Below are 20,678 nucleotides of genomic sequence, written 5' to 3' on the forward strand. Positions count from 1 at the left end.
ACAGGAGGTGGAGCAGAGGGTGCCGTGGAGGGCCACGGGAGGGGAGGTCAGGGGTGGGGGTCCCGGGGGCTCCTGGAGCCCACTTGGCAGGTTTGAAGGCTGCGGGCAATGCTGTGGGCGCGCTGGGCAGAGAAGCTAAAGCCGCACTCAGTCCCGCAAGGTGGCAGCGGCTGGGACCAGGGAAGGAATGGGGGGTGCAGGCCTGCCCCCCCGCCCCTGTGCTGAGAGCGAATCCTCCCAATTCCACAGGCCTCTCTCTTCTCAGAGACTTGACCCAGGTCAGGGACAAGGGACTTGTCAGCACAGGCACCACCCCAGGCCCTGATGCCCAAGGACCTGGACAAACACCAAGTGCAGACCTTGGGAGGCGGTAATTAAGAATAAATGAGCTCCCCACTGTCTATGGCAGGTCAGGCGCCCAGCAGTAAGGGGCACCTCCAGTCCAGCCTCATAAGGGAGAGGGTGGGGAGCCAGCCCGAGGGACCCCCAAAGGGGGCTGCTGAACCCCTCGGGCTGGGCCAGCAACCCAAAGCCAAATTACCTGATGCTTCACACTAAGGACGAAGGGATGGCCTGCTGTCCATCGGAACAGGACCACAAGTGGGAGTCAGACTCAGAGAGGGAGTGAGGTTTACCCAAAAGCACACAGCAAACCGGCAGCAACCTTGGCTTGTCACCAAAACTCTCAGACATTGTTTGCCTATCTGTCAGCTCCCCAACATTTGTTGGGTCCACTGATGCAGCCCCTGCCCTTAGAGTACACAGCAGGCACTCAATAAACGTTGGCTGAGTGAGTCAGCCTGTACAATGGGATGAGTGCAGAGCCTCCCTCCTGGTGGAGACAGGTGGCGTGGCCCCAGCCCCGGCTGGCCATGGACAGGTAGGTTCTGTTTGGTTTTATCGTGACTCCTGTCAGGACCTTATTCCGTTGCCATTCCTGGGGCTCAGGGGGAGCCTTGGGGGAAGGAGGCACCTGTGGGGGGCCCGAGGGAAGGGAGGGGGAGCCCCCTTCTCTCCTCAGCCCCCTGCCCCAAGGCTCTCCCAGTCAGAGCCGCACCTGGCAAGGCCACGTGAGCACGGGGTTGTGCCCGAAGGTGAGCAAGATCTCTGAGGGACCCCGTCTCTCACACCTCCTCAGCCAGGCCTGCCCAGGACTCTGGACACCTGGCTTTGCCCCCAGCTCCCGCCCCCACCAGTCCCCGCCCCCCCCAGCCACCATATGCCTGCCCAGGAGGGCTGGATCCTCCAGGGCCCAGGCCTGGAATAGCCCCAGCCCTGTCACCTGCACTCCCCCAGCTTAGGGGCCCTCCTTCCCCAGGGGGCTCAGAGGGAGGGACCCCACACCCACAGGGGTCTTCGCGGCAATCCCTCTGCTTCTGGGAGGATGTGCCTCTGTGAACTGGGAGAGGTGGGGGCCAGGGGTGGGGGGCAGGCGAGGTGGGTCCCCAGCCCTTCCTACCCACCAAGGGCGAGCTCTGGCCATGCAGCCCCACACTGGCCGGGCCCTCCCCGAGGCTGTCCAGCCCTTGGTCCCCATCCGGTCCCTGCCTCCCTGGGCAGGATTAAGTTTCCCAGCTGGTATCTGAGCTCTTCCTGCTTCCCTCGCCCTTGTCAATAATTCAGGGGGATTCACAGCAGGCCTGGGAGGCTCACGAGAGCGCGGAGGTCGCAGCCTCTAGAGCGGGCTCCCTGGGTGCCCCGATCAGCCCTGCAGCCAGGGGCAGCCCAGGCCTGAACCCTCCCCCAGCTGCCAGCCCTGGGGAGAGGGAATCTCCACCCCCAGAGAAGGAGGCTCAGTGGGCCCCCAGCCCCTGACCCCAATTCCCAGCTGCCCCTTCCTGCCTGTGCCCACCTGGCAACCACATAAAGGCGCCTCCTTATCAGCTAGGCCACACACTGCTGCAGGAAATGGAGCCCATTCCCGTTGTCCACCTCCCTGAGATTCACGGCCTCTTCCGGGGGGGCTGGCAGCCCATCAGCCCAGGCCATCTGGCGACCGGGTCCATTCTGGGGCCCAATCACAGCCAGTACCAGGCGTGGCCCAGACGGAGGTTGGGTCTCCAAGGCCCCGAGCCCACGAGGGTGTTCCAGGGAACAGCCAGAGCCCTCCTAAGGCTGGCCTGGGCAACCCCACCCCTCACGGGCATGGGGCTCTCACAAGTCACGCTGACCGGGCCACCCCCTCGGCTTTGGGGTGTACGATGTATAAGGGGGGAGGCTGGCTGGTGCAGAAGGTGTCTCATTGCAGGGCCTCGGTGTCCTCTGCACTACACGAGGGCGTGGGACTGGGTTGGGCGACATGGGCATCAGACTCACACATCGCAGATGCGGCCCCCGCCCACGACCCCAGAGGGGCTAACTCAGGAGGCTGTGACGGTGCCCCTGGGTCGCTGATGGTGCCAGCTTGGGGCTCAGGCTTACCCAGCCTGTCCTGGGCCAAGGGCACAAGACCAGCCCAGCCTGGAGGGTCTTAGGGCTGCTCTCTGTCTACCTGGTGTGCCAGCTGCAGCCACCCGGCCACGTGGCCACACCTCCGGCCTGGCCTCCCGCCTGCTCCCTGGTGGCCAGGTGCCTTCAGCAGTGAGCCAGTGGTGAGGACGGACCCTCATGGCTGCCCTCCTTCCTGAGGCTGGGTCCTATTTTGCCATTTATGCCCCAGGCACCCACTTGGATAAGGGATCCGGGTCAGAGCCCCTGCTCTGGCTCAGGCCTGCACAGCCACTGTGTCAACTCCCTCAGACAGGATCCGGGCCACTTCCCCCCAGGACTCCTGCCTCCCTGCCACGTGCACTCCCAGCACCCCCATCTGACCCCTCTGCTCTGCACTGAACCCCATTCTCTCACATGTCCCCCTATTCTGGGGAACTGCAGCCTGCTGCTCGGCTGCTTTTCAGGCCAGGCCATGGGCCCTGGGCGGTTTGGGAGCCCCATCCCCCCTGGGAGGTTTGGGAGCCCCATCCCCCCTTGGTAGTGGAAAGCAGCTAAGGGGTGCAGAAATGACAAGCTGCTCTCCGGGTGGCCTGGTCGGGGGGCTGTGGATGGCTGAGGGTCTGGGTGGGGATAACTGATGTGGCTTCAACCCCTTTCACTTGACTCGGGGTCTAGGAGGTGCTTCTGCTCCCCCCACCCCATTTAGCTCAGTATGGCGGATTAGCACAGGTCAGAGCGAGAGAGCTCCCTACTGCAGGCTCCTGGGGGCACTGAGTGCCATGGCCCTTCTCGGCTGGCAGATTCTGAGGACCGGCTGCAAGGTTGTGGGACAAGAGGCCATGGGCCGCTCTCCAGGGCTGTCCAAGGAGGGCTAAGTCTTGACTTGGGTAGGCGCTGTCTCTGGCCCATGGCCTTGGCCACCAGGATGGCCACAGGTGTGGTCCCTCCCTGGAATGCCGATGGGTGCAGCAGTCCCCGGGTAGCCACCCTTCCTCCCGACACCCAGGACTGTCCTTACTCAGGGTAGTGCGTGACGAGGAGCCTCAGGGAGGGGAAGTCTCCTTTGGCCGCGGCATAGTGGATGGGCAGGGCGCCCATGTCTGTGGCCACGGTGGGGTCCCCACCGCCATGACGTAGCAGCCAGTCCACCACCTCGGGGTGGCCGAAGCGGGCAGCCAGATGCAGGACTGTGGCACCAGAATTGTCTTTGTCCTGTGGAAGGGGAGCCTGTTGAGGTCCAGAACCCTTTCCCTGCCCCCATCTCTGGCTCCCACCCTTTCCTGCTCCTACCAGCCACTGGGATATATCACAAGAATAGCCCAGTGATATTCTTGGGTCGAGCTGATCCTGGGGATTCAAACCCTGCCCTGTCCTTGGGTGGCGAATTGAAGCTCTTTGAACTTTGGTCCCTCAACTGTGTCACCCCGTAGGGGCCAACTGCAGATGGTGACCAGGAAACCCAGGCCATAGTGAGCTCTCGGGACACCTCTTCACAGTGGGAGCCTGGTTCCTGGACCAGAGCCACAGCACCTGACCCCCAGGAGCTCAGGGAACCCGGAAGGAGTGTGCGGGGTCGGGAAGGGGGGTTGCTGCAGGAACTGCACCAGGCTGGCATCAGGATTGTGGGGACACCCCTGCGTCCAGCTCAAACCCTTCCCTCTCTCTCTCCCCAGGCTGCCACGAGGGCCCTCCAACAGCCCGACCTCAGGGCAGAAAGCAGCCCTCCTGGCACACTCCCACCTCCAGCCACAGAGAACAGGCTGTGCCCTTGCCTTCGGGAAGAGGACGCTTCCGGGTGCTGGTGGGCATGTCGTGGGGAGCCAGCGGGGGTATTTGGGGCGGGGAGGCAACCCTCAGAGGGGCTTGGGCACAGGAGAGGGGTGGGAGCCGGAGGTTGGCCCGGAACGGCACAATGCCTCATCTGTGGGCGTGGGTGGGGCATCTGCTGGAGGAGAGCCTTGGGGGCCGCGGTGTACCCCAGGCGAGGAGGAGAAGCATCGAGAGTGCATGTCAGGCCCCACAGGCTGGTGCATTTGGGAGAGTGGGCACTGGAACAGGACAAAGCTCCCAGCCCTAAGGCAGTGATGTCTCTCTGTCCCTCCTTGTCCCAAGACAGGACACCCTGGGTACAGATGGGGCCAAGACAGCAGGGACAGGGGAGAGACCCAAACTGGAGGAAGGCAAACCTCAGCGGGGAGGGATCTCTGAGAATCCTGTAAGGAATGAGAAAGGGAAGGAGGGAGCAGGGCGGCCTGGAGGACAGGGACAGGGTCGTGTTGAGCTGGTGCAGGGCAAAGGCTGGCGAAGGGGGCAGGGAGGAGGCCACTGGAAGCTCAGGACCTTGCTGAGCCCCTCCTGTGTGCCGGGGAGCCCATGAGGACCAGAAGTCTCTGCACGTCCCCCGAGCAGGACCGGGCCCCAGGTCCAGAGATAGGCCCAGGGTGTCAGGGCAGCAGGGAGATGGCCACAGGCGGCTGGGCTGCGGCCTGTCCCTGAGCCTCCCCCACCCGAGAGCTGTTATCGCTCCAGGCTTGGCAGAGCAGGACCCAGCTCATCCTACCCCCTCCCCCATACACACTTCCGCTCCCAGCACCCAGGCCGCTGGGTCTCGAGGGCGAGAGGCCTGATAAGCTGGGCACAAGGCCACCTGCTTCTTCCATCTCCTCTGCAGCAGCAAGGGAGGCTTCCGGCCGAGCTGGACAGAGGAGAGGGCACAGGCAGGAGGGTGCCACCTCCCAAAACAGTGGGCATGGAGCCCATGACCAGGAACCTTGATAACAGGGCTGGCCGGGAGATAAGGAGACTGCCGTCTCCTAGGAAGACTGAGAAAAGGGGGCCCTGATAGCCCAAGGGCAGTGTGCGGGAGGCGGGTGCCTGGCACCCTTAGAGCTGACCAGCCAGCCAGGGCCACACCTGCCTAGTTCCCTTTACTTTCCGTTAACCCAGTGGGCTTTCTAAATAAAAAATCAGTTCTGAGCCCTCTCTCTGTTGGCTTCCTCCAGCAGCCAGAATATCATTCAAATTCCTAACCTTGGCCTCCAAGACCCTCCGGGACCTGCCCCTGACAGCCCACTCCACCCTCGCGCCACCTCACAGGCGCGGGTCTCCTTCCTTCCTTCCCCAAGACAGGGATGTGTACATCCAGAGCTTGGCGCTGCTTGGTCCTTGTGCTTGGAACTCCCTGACCGTCCCCTGGCTACCTTCTCACCAGCTTGGACTCCCTACGAGGCCACTCTTTAGCGTAGTTCTCCCTGCCCTCTAGCCCCACAGTTATCGTGGCATAAGCAGTGGTACCTGACATAGCTTCGAGGTCTGTGGGTTTTTTGGCAGTTGCCCCCAGGGACTGGTGGCTCTAGGAAAGTAGGAGCCACATCCGTTTTTGTTACTGCTAAATCCCAGGCCTATTTCCATTGAGGCCTGGGCTGCCTCCTTCTCTGGCTCAGGAGGGGCCAGGCTTGCATCAGCCTAGGGGACCACTGAGAGATGCCGGGGCCTCAGGACAGGAAGACTCAGATTGGAGTGAAGGCGCTGCGAGGACAGGGGGCCATCTCCGATCCTGGGGGGGAAGACTCTGTTTCCCATCACCCTCTCCCACCCCCTGGCAGAAAGGACACCTGCATTCCAGCCTGGGTTGGGCCATGGGACTTGTCCACATCCCCTCCAGACCTGACCCTGGAGGCCATGGGCCCACGACCCTGCTGCCCAGGCCCTGTACACCCCCCACCCACCCTGCAGGAATCTGTGGCTCAGCACTTGGCAACAACTAGACGCTCCATAAATGCTGGTCCAGTTGAGCCCAGTTCCATTCTGGTACCCACAACACTCAGATGCTGTTCTGGGGCATCAGCCCAGTACTCTCAGCCACGTGAGCCCACCCCACCCAAAGCTCTCAGGAAGGAGCTCGGGCCAGGCTCAGCAGAGCCCAGGAGGTTCCCAACTCCACCCACTCTGAAACCACAGGGGCCCCGGGGCCAGCACCCTCTCCTGGAGAGGAAGCCAGCAGGGGCCGGTGAGTGGCGCGGACCCACCTGCACTCCGCAGCCGCCCTGCGAGACCAGCCACTGCAGGCAGGCGAGGTGGCCGGTGGCGGCGGCGTCGTGGGCCGGCGTGGCGCCGTTGCGCGCGCGGGCCGCGGCGGGCAGAGCGGCCTCCTCCACCAGGAAGCGCAGGCAGTGCAGCTTGCCGGCGCGGGCCGCGTGGTGCACCGGCAGCGCGTCCAGCGGGTCGCGCAGCGAGGGCGCCAACAAGCCGGAGGCGTGCAGGGACTTCAGCACGTCCAGCTCGCCCTGCCGCGCCGCCTGCAGCGCCTGCTCCAGGGCCATGGTGCCGCCTGCGGCGCCGCGATCCCGCGCTCAGTGCGGCCCCCGGGGCGCCATGCGTGTGTCCTTGGACCGGAGGGGAGTCCGCGGCGCGACCGTCTGGGCTCCGCGGGCCGGGGAGGCGGAGCCGCTGCTGTCGGGTCTCGGTGCGCGCTGCCTCGCCTGCTCCGCCTCCGCCGCGCTCTGGGGCCAGGGCCGCCTGGGGCGTCTGGCTTAAGCCTGGAGCCCGCCCCCCGCCCCGCCTCCGGGCCGCCCGCGCCTCCGCGCCGCCCCGCGCCGCCTCCCGCTCCCCCGCGCTGCAGCCCGCCCCGCGCCGGAAGAGCTGCCAGGAGGCAGGGGTGCACCTACCGCACGCGGGGTCCTCTGGGCGTCGGGGAGTGCGCTAGGGACTGCCCTCCCTACTTGCCTCACGTTAAACTCGAGATCCCGGACAGCGGCAAAACCCGGCTAAAATTCGAGAGCCATTCAGGCTCTAAGGAGCCGAGCCCTTGGCGAATTCCTTCGTGAACCACAGGCCTGCTGTGCTGTTTCAGGCGCCGTGAATACAGCCAGCAATGGCCACGATTAGGGCCACCCTAACACTAACCCGAACCCTGTTCTGATGAAGTGCCATCAAAACAGGAAAACAGGGTGACAGTGATTTGTAGGGCCCACGTGGGCCGTCAGGGAGCAGACCATCTGAGGAGGTGGGCTGGGGCTGGGTTTTGAGTGGTCAGAGGGGTGTTACAGGCAGGGTGAGCGGCAGGGGCTAAGGTCCTGAGGCAGGAAGAGGACAAACAAATCCCCCAGGCCGTTGGGTCTAGGCCTCGGGTTGAGTGCAAGGCATGTTGGGCCCCGGCTGTCCTGGGTCCCTCCAGGAGGGAGGGAAGGAGGAAAGGAATGCTAGATGTGCTCAAAGTCTGGGTCTAGGGGAGACTAGGTGGTGAGCTTGAGGGCCCAAGGTTGCCAAGCTGGGAGGAGAGAGTAGGGGGCTCAGGGACAGTAGGGAGACTCGCTGCAGAGTCCAGAGCCCATGCCAAGACCCTTCCCAGACAGCCCAGGAAGTCCCGGCTAGGCGCGTGTAGGGCGAGCGCACGTGTGCCAAACCACTCTGTGGACATGGCCGGAACCCAGTTGTGGGAGTTGGCGAGAAGGACAGCTCGAGGGACAGCAGGAAGAGCTGCCAGAAAGTGGGGGCTGTGTAGCTGCGAGAGCACATCGGGCGTCCTTGAAACTGCCTGTGCCCTTCCTTTCCCATTCCATTCATCCACCCACTGGAGCCCCGTCAGGGCCCAGACTGGGGCTGACTGGTTCACCCAGCACCTAGCCCCAGCTCAGCCAAGGGTGGCGCTGGAAATGCTCCTGAATGAAGTGCTTCATTCTTAGGGCTGGTCTCCAGGGCTGCCGAGAGCATTAGTCCCTTAGGCCGCCACCTGGTGGCACCGTGCTCAATGGCCTCCCATTCTCCCAGGCATGCCTCTGCCCAGCCGTTTGCAGATAAACAGTGGAAGGTGTCTTTGCCTGGTAATCTCGATGCTGAGGGGGCACTCAAGGCCAGCGAGTGTCAGGGGCATGGCAGGGATGAAGAGCTAAGATGGCTTTCTCTGGAACCCCTTCCCTGCGACTCTTTCAGGACAAACAACCCCCATAAATCAAGTCCTTCATCCCCAAGGCAGCTTCCCTGGCCCTCCTCAGCTATTAAAGTATTTGTCAGGCTGTGGGAAAGGTAGACATGTGCCCCCAACCCTCCACCTGCTACAAGTGACAACTCTGTCAAAGCCATGTGTGAGCTCCCACTTTGCTCAGACTCCTTCCAGGACACACTCAAACCCTGGCTGGGAATCAGGCCCTTCCTGCCATGCCAGAGTTCTCTGGCCTCTCGGAGCCTTCCTTTGCCTAGCGTCCCCATCCCTTTCCGTCCCTCCCCTCCCACAACCCTAGAGAGTGACACTGACAGTAAGAACACTTAAATGGAGCCCCTAGCTTGCCAGGGGCTACACCAAGTTTCACACGCATATTTACTCCTCATGTCAACACTATGAGAGAGGTACAAGGGCTATCCCCATTTTTCAAGAGGTGAAACCAAGGCACAGGGAGGTTTTTAATGATCTTGCTTGAGGTGACACAAAAGGGATGCTGCAAAGCTCACTCTCTGGCCCACCCTGCTGTACTCTGCTTCCACAGGACCTTTGCACCTGAAGCGCCCTCTGCCTAGGGTACCTGCCACGGTCTCCCACCCCACCCTCAGCTGTCACCTTAGGGGTCCCCTCCCCAGAAGCCTCCTCTCACCACTGGGGGCTTCCCCGCAGCCCACCCACCCGGTTTGTGTGAGAATTGTCTGTTTAGGCCTCTCCTCCACACAAGGGCCAGTGCACTTGCCAAGGGCAGGGGCCAGGGATGGAGTGTGTCCCAAGGTGCCCCCAGAGCTGGCATTTAGGGCACGATTGGATCCCTTGCTGGCCCAGCTCCCCTGTGGTCCGACCCTCACCCACTCAGCCGTCCTAAGTGCCCTTGGCTCTGCATGACACCCCCTTCCAAGTAGCAAGTAACCCCCCCCACCCCACCACCCACCAAACCCTTTGGTTGGGGGCAGCAGTGGGTGCCTGGTCAGTTCTTTGCAGAGGTGAAAAGTCCTTCAGAGCAATGGCTGGGAGAGACTGTTGAGTCGGGAGCAACTGATATTAAAACGGGAGCTTGTTTCCAAGTCTTCAAGGGGTGCTCTCCAAGCCTGAAGGGGACTGTTCTAGGTTGAACCTGCCTCCCCAGCCCTCTCTCCCCTGGAGCCAGGATTGGGTCCCCTTCCCTGACAGTGCAGGCATTGGTGCACAGTGGGCTGTAGGCAGAGCTGAGTGAGCCAGTGTGCATGGCCCGAGCAGGGCGGGGGCATCTGGGGCCAATCCCCCAAATCCTTTTGTGACCCTAAAAGAATAACTAATTACCTTGGGGGGGGAGGGGCTGGCCCATAGGCACCCTGGGCTCAGCGATGCCTGGGGGCTGGGGACTCAGGGACCTCCCAGGCTCTACCGGCCAAATGTGTTGGTGACTTATTCTTATAATTAGAATGGTTATGAGGGCTAATGGAGCACTTGGCCCTGTGCGGGCCACACGGTAGGTGCCTGACAAATGGTGGCTAGTTGGTCCTTAGCCTGCGACGGGGAGGAATAGGTGGCCCTTGCCCAGGCTCCTCTGAGCCCACTTTTTGGGGGAGCGCGTGGCAGGGGGGCTTGGGGAGATGAATGGGGGACGGCGGGGGACGAGCGGTATTTCCAGGACCCTGGACAGCGCCAGTCTCGGCTCCGCCCCGCGGGGCCTTCCGGGCTGGGCTCTCCGGGTCCCGCCGGCCGCGGGTCGGTGGGTGCGCCCGGCAGTCGGCGGAGCCGTCCGCGCAGTTGGCCGTTGCCCGCCAGCCGGGTCGGGGGCGGGGAGGCCGGAGCAGATGGGCGGGGGACGCCCAGCCAGTCGCAGCAGCAACGGCCACGCGGCGCGGAGGCGGGTCTGGGCGCGCAGCCGCTGGGCAGAGGCAGGCAGCCGGGAGCCCGCGCCCGAGACCGCCCCGCCGGGTCACGTGAGCCCGGCAGTCCCGCGGGGGGGAACCCGGGGCCCGGAGCCGGTTGAAATGCAAATGATCTCGGAGGGATCCTGGAGCTGGGACTTTTGGGCTGCCTCGCCCTCTCTGCGCCTCAGTTTCCCCATCTGTAACCGAGGGCGGGGCAACCGGGTGATCCCTTCCTCGGTGAGCCGCTGCAGGATTCTGTGGAGTCCCCAGAGTTGCGGACAGAGTCCGGAGACCCGGCCCCCTGTTTTGCCTCCGCCGGCCCCCAGTGGCGAGAATAAGCTGAGCCCTCTCTCCCGGCCTCAGTTTCCCTCCCAGTTCGCGGAGCAGCTGGTGGCCTCAGCCGGGGCCCAAAGGAGGAGCTGAGCCCTAACGTGGGGAATGAATGAAGGGCGTGCTGGAGAAGGAGTGGGGGGCGTCTCCCGAGTGAAGCGAGGACTGGCCAGGCCTTCCTGCCTGCCGGGTCGGGGCGGTGACCCTGGACCCCCGACGGCGCCCACACAACCCCCACGGGTGCTCGGCGGGACGCGAAGGCCTGGGGCGGGATCCCCTGGGGCGCCGCCGTGCCCCGTCCCGCCTGCGCCCTGCAGGAACAAAGCCGGGAGGTGGGACCCGCGGGCGGCGGGACTCCACGCGGCGGGGCGGGGCGGGCGGCGCCGCCTCCTTAAAGCCGGGCTGTGGGCGCCGCGCACCCTTGTCTGACGCCTGCTCTGGCCTCGCGCGGGGCGTTTCTCTGCGCCTCGGTCCCCGCTCCGCGTCGGGACGTGCCCAGGTCTCCCTCGGAGCGCGGCCCGCGGCGGCCGCCACATCCCGCGGCGAATGGGGCTGCCCCGGCGGGCCGCGGACTCCGCCGAGCTGCGCAAGGTAGGAGCCGGGCCCCGGGGGCGGAGGGCTGGGGCCGGGGCCCGCGTAACCGCGGTCTCTGCACGCGCCCGCAGAGCCTGAAGCCGCTGCTGGAGAAGCGCCGCCGCGCGCGCATCAACGAGAGCCTGAGCCAGCTCAAAGGGCTCATCCTGCCGCTGCTGGGCCGGGAGGTGAGTGCCGGGCGGCCTGGCCCCGACTCGCGCACCGGGGCGGGGGGTGGGGAAGCTGGCGCGGGGCGAGGCGGGCAGACCCGGAGGCCTCCACTCCGGGAACCCTTGAGTTAGAGCCCCGGCGGGACGGACGCCAGGGAGCGGACCCACCGCGGGCCACCGCGCGCCGGCAGCTCCTGGCAAGAGCGCGGTGCCCCCAGCAGCCGGCCGGAGATCTCTGTCTCGTCTTTCTCTCTCCCTGTCCCTCTCGCTGGTGGCTGGGCGCAGAGCTCCCGCTACTCGAAGCTGGAGAAGGCGGACATCCTGGAAATGACCGTGCGCTTCCTGCAGGAGCTGCCCGCGTCCCCCGGCCCCGCAGCTGCCCCCAGTGAGTGAGCCCTCCCCGCCCTGCCCCGTGCCCGTCCGGGTCCCCACCGGCGGGCCCGCTCCTCACGCCCCTCTTTGTCGCCAGCGCCGTCCGACAGCTTCCGCGAGGGCTACCGCACCTGCGTGGCGCGCCTGGCCCGCGTGCTGCCCGCCTGCCGCGTCCTGGAGCCCGCCGTGAGCGCGCGCCTGCTGGAGCACCTGCGGCGCAGGGCGGCCGGCGCCACCCCCGACGGCGGGCACAGCGGGGACTCGGGCCGCCCGTCCTCGCCCGCCCCTCTGCCTGCACCCGCGTCGCCCGCGCCTCCCCGCGGCTCCGGCCTCTGGCGGCCGTGGTAGCGCCCTGGCCGGTGCACCGATCCGGCTGACTGCATGGGACCCAGAGCTCTGGGCAGTCTGTGGAAGCTCTAGGGGTGGCTGAAATTGCCGGCAGGAGGGACGACCCTGCTCCGAAACAACTAGGTCAGACCCCGGATGTTTGTGACTCGTGTGGCAGGACTAGAGGCTGTGAAGGGACTCCAAGGAAAGAAGGGGAGGGGCCCTGCCTGCATCCACCATCCTGAGAGTTTCTGGCCTGAAGACAAGGGGCAAGGTAGAGGTGGTTTTGGAACTGGGCCAGCCACAGCTGCCCCTGGCAGCCAACACACCTGCCCCAGCACTGGCACTAGCCCAAAGCTTGGGCCAGGAGCTCACCTGGGCCAGGTGCAACCATTTGCTCTGACTGGTCACTGCACTCCCAGCCCTGTGGGGGCCTGTGTTCTAGCCAGCTCCACTTGGAATCCTCTGGGCGCATGGCAGCAATGCCCTCTAGGGCTTCCTTCTGTGCCCCCCCCCCCCCCCAGCCTCTCCAGGGCTCTTCAGGACACTAGAGTTGTGCCCCACTTACAGTTTACAGCAGTTGGGGCTCTGTGCTGCTGGACATGTGGAGTCTTGCCAGGTGCAGGTGGTCTTGGGAAGGACTTAATTCCCTAAGACTCAATTTAACCTCTGTCTGCATCACACACTGGGTCTTGGGAAAGTTGTGGCCCTGCACAGAGATGATGCTAAGGAAAGGTGAGCAGGATGCACGTCGTGGAGCAGCAGAAGGGCAGGGGACGACAACAGGTTAGAGACAGGAAACACCTTTCCTCTTTTTCTCGTGCCAACCACTCCCTGCTAGCCACTGGGACAGCTTACTGGAAGCTACCTGGTCTTAGGATTTTTCCTTCTTCTTCACGGAGGCAGTAGGACTTGCAGAAACCTGGGGAGGAGCCTCTGGGTCACAGTACAGGGTGCCCGAGAGAAGGCGGGAGCGTCTGCGGCTGTCTCCAGCCCTGGCCAGGCCATTCCATGGGGGGGGGGGGCTCTGCCCTCTGTCCCAGGCCAGCAGGACCAGGGCACTGGGGGCAAGAAGATGGTGCTGACGGGGGGGGTGGGGACGGCAGTGAGTCAGTAAGTCAGACTCCGCCACACAGCCCACGAGGACCTGAGCTCGGATTTGGGTGGTGGGAGCGGGAAAGCCGGGGTCTTACTGAAGACATGAAGGGAACAAGGCTGTGCTGTCCTAGCTCCTGTCCAGGCTCAGCTGGCTAGACTGGAAGCTCCTGGAGGGCAGGGCTGGCTGTGAGTGAGGCACTCCGCACACAGTGGGTGCTCAATAAACCAAGCAGGCCAAATGAATGGGTGATGGGACTGGCCACCTCACGGGGCTGACGCCCTGCCCCTGCGCTCAGTTTGAATATCATCATCACTGCCTGGGGGCCTCTGCTCCCAGGACGGCGCCCTCGGGAGGGGGAGGGGGCGAGGGTGGGGAAAGCAGGGAGGGCAGTGTCCTCTTACGGGCACCCATGCCTCAAAGCCGACACGTGCTGGTGACGGCTGTTGAGACTGCCTGGAGCAGTGGGAAACGAGGGGCAGGGAGCCCCCAGGCTCAAGCCCACCGTGTGAGTTCACGGTTCTTCCTTGGATCAAGGGTTTGACATCCTTGGATCAAGGCACCAGACAGCCTCCATGTCCCCACAAATAAGAACTCTCCATAGGGAGCTGGACCCTGGGAGAACTGAGGACCAGAGCCCCCCTCCTTTCAGCCAGGTCTGCCCCTGCTCACTTCTCAGGGCCCATCATGGTCCCAGTTCCCCAACTGCTGTTGACCAGCCCAGAGTCATGCCCGGGACCGGCAAGCAGTCGTCAGGGAAGGGGGCCTAGAGGGAGGCGCGTGACGGCCGGTGACTCACAGGGCCGGGGCGGGCGCTGAGACAAGCCCGGGCGGGTGAGCTTCTGGGCAGGAGGCAGGAGTCAGCTCCCAAGCAGGCTGAGTGTGAGCTGCCCCGAGGCCTCAGCTGGAGCTGGGCTGGGGACACTGGGACACCAGCCCCTCCCCTGCCAGCCCCTCCCCCGCGAGGCAGCGCAGGGCCCCTGCAGGCACCTGCTCCTGGCTCCCCCTGCCCCGCCCAGGCGTTCCCAGGGCCTGTCTGGTGGCCAGAGGTGAGCGAGAGCATGGGCTTTTTTGTTTTTTTCTCCCCTTGTGTGTGGGAGGCTGTCTTAATCAGAGGGGCATTTTATGCCACATCTTGCCCTCTCACCGGCCCCTGGGATGCTCTTTCTGAGAGGGCCTCATGACTCAGCTGGACAATCCCTGTTGGAGAGAAGATCCCCATGTCTCTAGAATGGAGCCTGTGGGTGAGATGATTCAATGACCCGAAGGCGGCCACACTGCTAAACTGCTTGGGAACACATCTTTGCTGAAACGTAGGCTCCAAGGAGACGGACGGGTCTGCGCCTGTTCCCTGGCCCCAGTCAATTGGGACAGGTCAAATCTAGTTCCCATGACAATGACCATTACCTAGAGAAAGTAAGTAGCGTGTCACAGAGGACCCCTGCTAGGAGACATTTACAGATGACTCTGCCCGCCCCCCACCCCTGGAGAGTCCCTCCTGTTTACGTGAACCAAGAATTGGGTGAGCAAAGCCTTTGGGGGGCCCTGCGCTGCGTGGAGGCTACCCGCCTATCCACCCCTGCTTTGGGGTCACCCCCCTGGAGATGGCGGCGGGTTAGAGGGGCCGTCTCCTACTAGGTGTGTTCTCTGTTTAGGGGCTCTGGGTGCCTCTGTCCAGGCAGACACCCGCAACTCAAGGCCATGTTCATTTGTTTTATCCTTTATTTAATTAACTCATTTATAAAACATGCCAGGCTGTTAACACGCCAGAGATCTATCCCAGTCAATGGCATCATCTCCTCTGGCTATCTTCCTTCCCTTTAAGTAGATGGATGTGTGGCTGCCCGGGTGTCTCCACCCAGCCCTGGTATGGCTGTGAACTGGGGGACGCGTGTGTGTGTGTGTGTGTGTGTGTGTGTGTGTGTGTGTGTGTGTCTGCCTATCTGTGAAGCTGTGGCCACTCTCCAAAAGGCTGCCCTGGCATGTGATGTGGGGGAGAAGTTTCCCAGTGAGGAATGAGTTTCACTCAGTGTTTGCAGAGGCCCTGGCAAAGCCCTGGGCGCTAAAAGCAGCTGTAATAAAACTTTGACTAATGGTTTCAGGGGCGTGAGAAAGCGGCTGGAGGGCACGCCCTGCTCGCACATGGGCCACCTTGCCTTGACAGCCGCGATTCACTGGGGGGCAGCAGGGAGCAGGGCCAGGGTGTGGGGGCAAGGACCCCGCTGTGTAAATGAGGGGTCCCAGGCCTGGGAGTGAGGGGGCATGCAAAGAAGATTCCAGGCTATGTGCCCACTGCTGCTTCTGCTTTGGAGGGGCCTATTTGGTGTATTAAAAACCTCAGAGATTCCAGGACAAAGTGATCCTAAAGAACAAAGAACCATTCTGGACCCCCACCCCCACCCCAAATCAGAGACAGACCAAAGCTTTACAGGAACTAATTTTTTTCATCACATATGATCATTTTTAGAATCTTTGCATCACTCCAGGAAAAGAAATAAAAAGAAAAAAAGAAAAACCCCAAACATCCCATGCCCCTTACCCTTCCCTCTTATTGACCTCTAGTATTGCACTCTACACAATTTTTTTTACCCTTTACCCCCCACCATTATTTATTTATGTCTTTTTTTGTCCTTACTTTTTTTTACTCATCTGTCATACCCTGAAAAAGGGAGTGTCAGTCACTAGGTTTTCACAATCACATGGTTACAGTGTAAAAGCTAAATAGTTATATAATCATCTTCAAGAATCTAGGCTACGGGAACGCAGCTCAACAGTTTCAGGTACTTCCTCCAGCCACTCCAATACACAGTAAACTAAAAAGGGAATATCTATATAATGCATAAGAATAACCTCCAGGATAACCTCTTGACTATGTATGAAATCTCTCAGCCACTGAAACTTTATTTTGTCTCATTTCTCTCTTCTCCTTTTTGGTCAAGAAGGGTTTCTCAATCCCAAGATGCCAAGTCCCAGCTCATCCTGGGATTTCTGTCCCATGTGGTCAAAGAGATTTATATGCTGGGAATCATGTCCCATGTAGCAGGGAGGGTAGTAAGTTCACCTGGCGAGTTGGTTTTGAGAGAGAGGCCACATATATGAGCATCAAAAGAAGTTCTCTGGGGATGACTCTTTGGCATAATTATAAGTAGGCTTAGCCTCTCCTTTGAAGGAATAAGTTTCATAGGGGCAAGTCCCAAGATCAAGGACTCAGCCTGTTAAATTTGTTGTCCCCAGTGCTTGTGAGAATATCAGGAATTCCCCTGGTGAGGAATTTTACTATTTCTTCGTTTCTCCCCAGTTCCTCAAAGGAACTTTGCAAATAGATTTTTATTCTCTGCCCAGAGTACACTGGAATTTATCGGGGCATCACACCAGCCTATACAAACCAACAAGATCTCACACCCTATTTAAAATTCCATGTAATTATTGTGTTTGAATAAACTGACCATACAAGTTAAATTAGTCCTAAATTAGGACTAAGGTAAATCAGAATATAGCTTAAAGGATAATATGTTCTATGGTCTATATTTTAAAACTTCAACTTCTGTGCGAAACCAAAAGAGATGTGTATTTTGTCCAAAATTTAAATTTTCTGTAGCATACTATCTAATTTAACCTGTCTAGCTTATTTAAACAATTTAACTCAACTTTGTTTGAAATGTATGCAGTTTGAAATTGTTGTGTACCCAGAAAAGTCATGTTCTTTAACCCTCAATCAACATCATTGGGTGGGATCTTTTTATTGTTTCCATGGATATGTGGCCCGCCAAACTGTGGGTGGGATCTTTTGATTAGGTGGTTTCCATGGACATGTGTCTCCACCTATTCAAGGTGGGGTTGCTGACTGGAGTCCTTTAAGAGAGAAGCATTTTGGGAAAACTTCAGGGCTCACACAGCCAGAGAACTTTGGGGATGAAGAAAGAAAATGCCCCTGGGAAGCTGTCTGAAACCAGAAGCCAAAGGACCAGCAGATGCCAGCCACATGCCTTCCCAGCTGACAGGTGTTCTGGACCCATCAACCTTTTTTGAATGAAGGTATCTTTCCATGGATACCTTAGTTTGGACATTTTTATAGGCTTAGAATGGTAAACTTGAAACTTAGTAAATTCTTCTTAAAAGCCTTTCTGTTTCTGGCATATTGCATTCTAGCAGATTTAACAAACCAAAACAACATGGAACCTAGATTGAGAAATAAAATCTTGATATTCTAAGCAAGTTAATGTTATACCTTGATGTATTTCAAAATATATTGGGCAGAAAATGAAAAAGTATTTGCAAAGTCCGTTGAGGGGCTAGAGATAAGTATAACTATTAAACTTCCCTACCTAGGGTATTCCTGCTATTCTTTTGAGCAATAGGCACTCCCAATTTAATAAGCCAAGCCCTCAATCTTTTTTTTTTTTTTTTAGTTAAGTGGGGTCAGGGGACTTAAGCTCATCACTTGCAAAGGCAAGGGCCAGAGCCCCAAATAAACTGACATCCACGTATTTATTGTGTTTTTACATGGGAACTGCTTTTAGGAAGTATAATCAAAGCAAGATTTAGTTTGAACATCTGTCATGCCTGCAAAGCTACAAAGTTTGGTTCCCAGCTCCTTGTCTCAGGAGCTGTTTATTTCTTATCTGCTGTTTATTCAGGTCTCTTCGGGCTCTCAAGTCAGTGTCCTTGGGAGCATTTGCTCCAACAGTTGACCACACTAGCAGGACACGATGTGCCTATGCCCAGTGTCCTCAATCAGCACTGAGAACTCTAGTTTCTGCAGTTCCCTACCTGAAATGCTCAGGTAGAAGGTTTCTACAGCAAAGCCAGATTAGATCATGTGCAGTCCAAGCCAGACCTCATTCCACAGAACCAGGGTGTTCTGACATGCAAGCCCTCAACCTTGAGGCTTGCCCTTGTGAAACTTATTTCTAGAATGGCAAAGCTAAGCCTACTTATAATTAATGCCTAAGAGTCTGTGCTGGTTCTAAAGTATTACGTACTCCAGAAAAACCATGTTTTAATCCTGATTCAGTCTTGTGGGAACAGCCCTTTCTCGTAATCCTGACTCAATATTGTAGTATGGAATTTTGATTAGATTATATCCATGGAGATGTGATTCGCTCAATTGTGGGTGTGACCTTTGATTAGGTGGTGACGTGACACCACCATTCCAGGTATGTCTTGATTAGTTTGCTGGAATCTTTTAAAAGAGGAAAACATTTTAGAGGGAGTCAGAAATGAAGGAGACAACAGAAGGCCCATAGCCAACAGAGAGAGCAGATGTAGATGCTTGGAGAATAGTTAATTCAGAGAACAGAGACATGGCTGTTTGGAGATGCTTGAAGCCCAGCCAACTTTGCCACGAGCTATTAGGCAAGCCAGAACCTGAAAAGAGCCAAGAGAAGCCAGGAGATGAAAGCCAGACTTGGAGAAGTAAAGTGAGGAACCCCCACAGGAAAGCAACAGAGCCCAGGAGCAAGGGCCAAGCAGATGCCACCCACATACTTCCCAGACAACAGAGCTGTTCCAGACCCATCAGCCTTTCTTGAGTGAAGTGACTTTTTGCTGGTGCCTTAATTTGGACACTTCCATAGGCTTAGAACTGTAAACCTGGTCCTGGCTGGGTGGGACATGATGAGAGATGAGCCTGGCCTTGGTATCATAGGGCTGGTTGACCGAAAGGGGGGAAAGAAAAGAAAAGCCACTCTTCGGTGGCTAAGAGATTTCAAGTTGAGTCAAGAGGTCATTCTGGAGGCTAGTCTTATGTAAGTTTCAGCCGGATATTGCAAACTGCTGCAGTATGGCAAGCTCCAACAAACTGTATTCCTGGAAACCCTAAAGGATACCCTGGGCTCTATAAAAGTTTTACTTATTAAATTTGTTTTTCAGAGGCTTTAAGTGTCCAGGTTGTTCTTATGCCAGATAAACCTTGAAACCCAGAAGTGCTGGCCTCTCCAAGAACAACAACCAGTTTCATCCCTCTGTCCCATAAGGTAGACTCTCCTTTTCAGCTTGAAAAAGTTAGAAGAATCACTGCCCAGATATCTCTCAAGATTGCAAGAATTTTCAAATGAGAGAGAGGATTTGTGACCAAGAAGTTAAGATTTAAGGGATGATCATGATTACTGAATCATTATATAGGTACTTCTTTTTTTTCTTTCTGGTATATATTAGAGTAGACAGAGGGAAATACCTGAAATCTCTGAACTGTAATCCAGCTGCCTGATCTCTGATAATAAGTGTATAGCCTTTATCTTGTGCCCTTGTGATTATAAAAACCTTGTGACTGAACCTTACTTGTACCCATTTTATCTAGTCTTTCAATTTTGGAGTTTGTGATCACTAAATATGGCCTCTAATGTTTATTAATGAAGGGCCTGGGTCAGTTCAGAACTAACTCACCCCAATTCCAAAATTGTCTTCATAACCAAAACTGGATCTAACCAAAATGGGCCCCCTGGCATGCGCAGTAGCCTAGACTTTAACCTTAAGTGACCTATACCTCATGAAAATACTAAAAATCACCATATTAAGGCCACTGTTTTCTTACATATGTTCTGGGACCAAGCATGTAATTAATCTGCACATCATTAATAATTGGATCACCTCTAATTATATTGTGCCATTATGCTCATTATCCTAAAACCTGCTCATCTTTTGATACTATAAAACTATCAGAATTAGTACAGTTCAGAGAAACAGATTTTTTGGGCCTATAGGTCATCTGATCTCCTGCTTTGTGCCTAGTAACAAACTCTTTCTCTTTTTGAAACCCCAGTGTCGCAGAAATTGGTCACTGATCTCATGGGTCAGAAAACTCACTGCCTTTGTCCGGTAGCATTGTTAGAATGGATGAAAGCATTTTTATAATTGCACTATTAACTGCAGTCTCTGGTTTACATTAGGGCTCACTGTTTGTATTGTACAGTCCTATGGTGTCTTTTTTTAAAAATTTTTATTCTGATAACATATATACAACCCCAAATTTCCCTTCTTAATCATCTTCAAATATATATTTCAGTGTTGTTAATTGCATCCACAATGTTGTGTTACCATCACCACAATCCATTACCAAAATTTTTCCATCACCCCAAATAAAATCTCTGTATAAATTAAACATTAACTCCCCATGGGGAGAGGCTTTCTTTAGGAAACAATTCAGCTAAAAACAAAACAACAATGTGGGAATATAAGCAATTGAAAATGTTTAAAATACATTAAATGAATAACTGTGACTCCAAATTACCATTCAGTGTGTGCGGTATTATAAGCTGTAAAACTGCTCGCCACCGGCACCCCCACACCACAGAATGTTAAGGTGATATCTAAGACAGTTGGAACCCCCCACAATTCAATACCCCACTATTTTCTGGTTGCATTAAAAAAATCCAGCAATTAATTTCACGTCTTAAAGAAAAAACATGTACACTTTAAAAGTGGGATGAGGTGGGATGACAATCTCCTTTAAAATGCTTCTTCTAGACCTACTAAAAAGCTTGCATTTACAACATGGTTGGAAAAATATTCTTTTAGACTGTACAAGAAGGGAGATTCAGGACCCTTGATAAGACCTGGTAATGATGTTAATCAGACTTGGCTACACT

At 57.7% G+C, this 20,678-nt stretch overlaps 2 protein-coding genes across 4 annotated transcripts in view; one reads left to right on the forward strand and one right to left on the reverse strand.

The window, feature by feature from the left end:
* Nucleotides 1-6,920, reverse strand: part of ESPN (espin) — a 29,597-nt gene extending 22,677 nt beyond the window's left edge. For all 3 annotated transcript variants that reach the window (XM_077151480.1, XM_077151478.1, XM_077151477.1), the window contains exons 1-2: nt 6,459-6,920; nt 3,449-3,642 (exon numbers count right to left, since the gene is read on the reverse strand). In XM_077151480.1, the coding sequence (XP_077007595.1) occupies nt 3,449-3,642; nt 6,459-6,752 (488 nt within the window). In that variant the 5' untranslated portion in view covers nt 6,753-6,920. The remainder of the gene's footprint in view (nt 1-3,448; nt 3,643-6,458) is intronic.
* A 4,180-nt stretch (nt 6,921-11,100) lies between these two features.
* On the forward strand, nt 11,101-12,017 carry HES2 (hes family bHLH transcription factor 2). Its single transcript, XM_077138147.1, has 4 exons — nt 11,101-11,145; nt 11,220-11,315; nt 11,583-11,682; nt 11,767-12,017. Exons 1-4 carry the CDS (start codon nt 11,101-11,103, stop codon nt 12,015-12,017), a joined length of 492 nt encoding a protein of 163 aa, XP_076994262.1.
* Nucleotides 12,018-20,678: the final 8,661 nt, after the last annotated feature.

The sequence above is a fragment of the Tamandua tetradactyla genome, chromosome 2 (genome assembly GCF_023851605.1).
Source record: "Tamandua tetradactyla isolate mTamTet1 chromosome 2, mTamTet1.pri, whole genome shotgun sequence".
Taxonomy (NCBI): domain Eukaryota; kingdom Metazoa; phylum Chordata; class Mammalia; order Pilosa; family Myrmecophagidae; genus Tamandua; species Tamandua tetradactyla.

Bases quoted from the DNA above. Each gene is read 5' to 3' on its own strand.
- HES2 (XM_077138147.1), top strand. From the start codon at position 11,101: ATGGGGCTGCCCCGGCGGGCCGCGGACTCCGCCGAGCTGCGCAAG. The intron at 11,316-11,582 runs GTGAGTGCCGGG...GGCTGGGCGCAG, and splicing joins TGCCGCTGCTGGGCCGGGAG to AGCTCCCGCTACTCGAAGCT. The intron at 11,683-11,766 runs GTGAGTGAGCCC...CTTTGTCGCCAG, and splicing joins CGGCCCCGCAGCTGCCCCCA to CGCCGTCCGACAGCTTCCGC.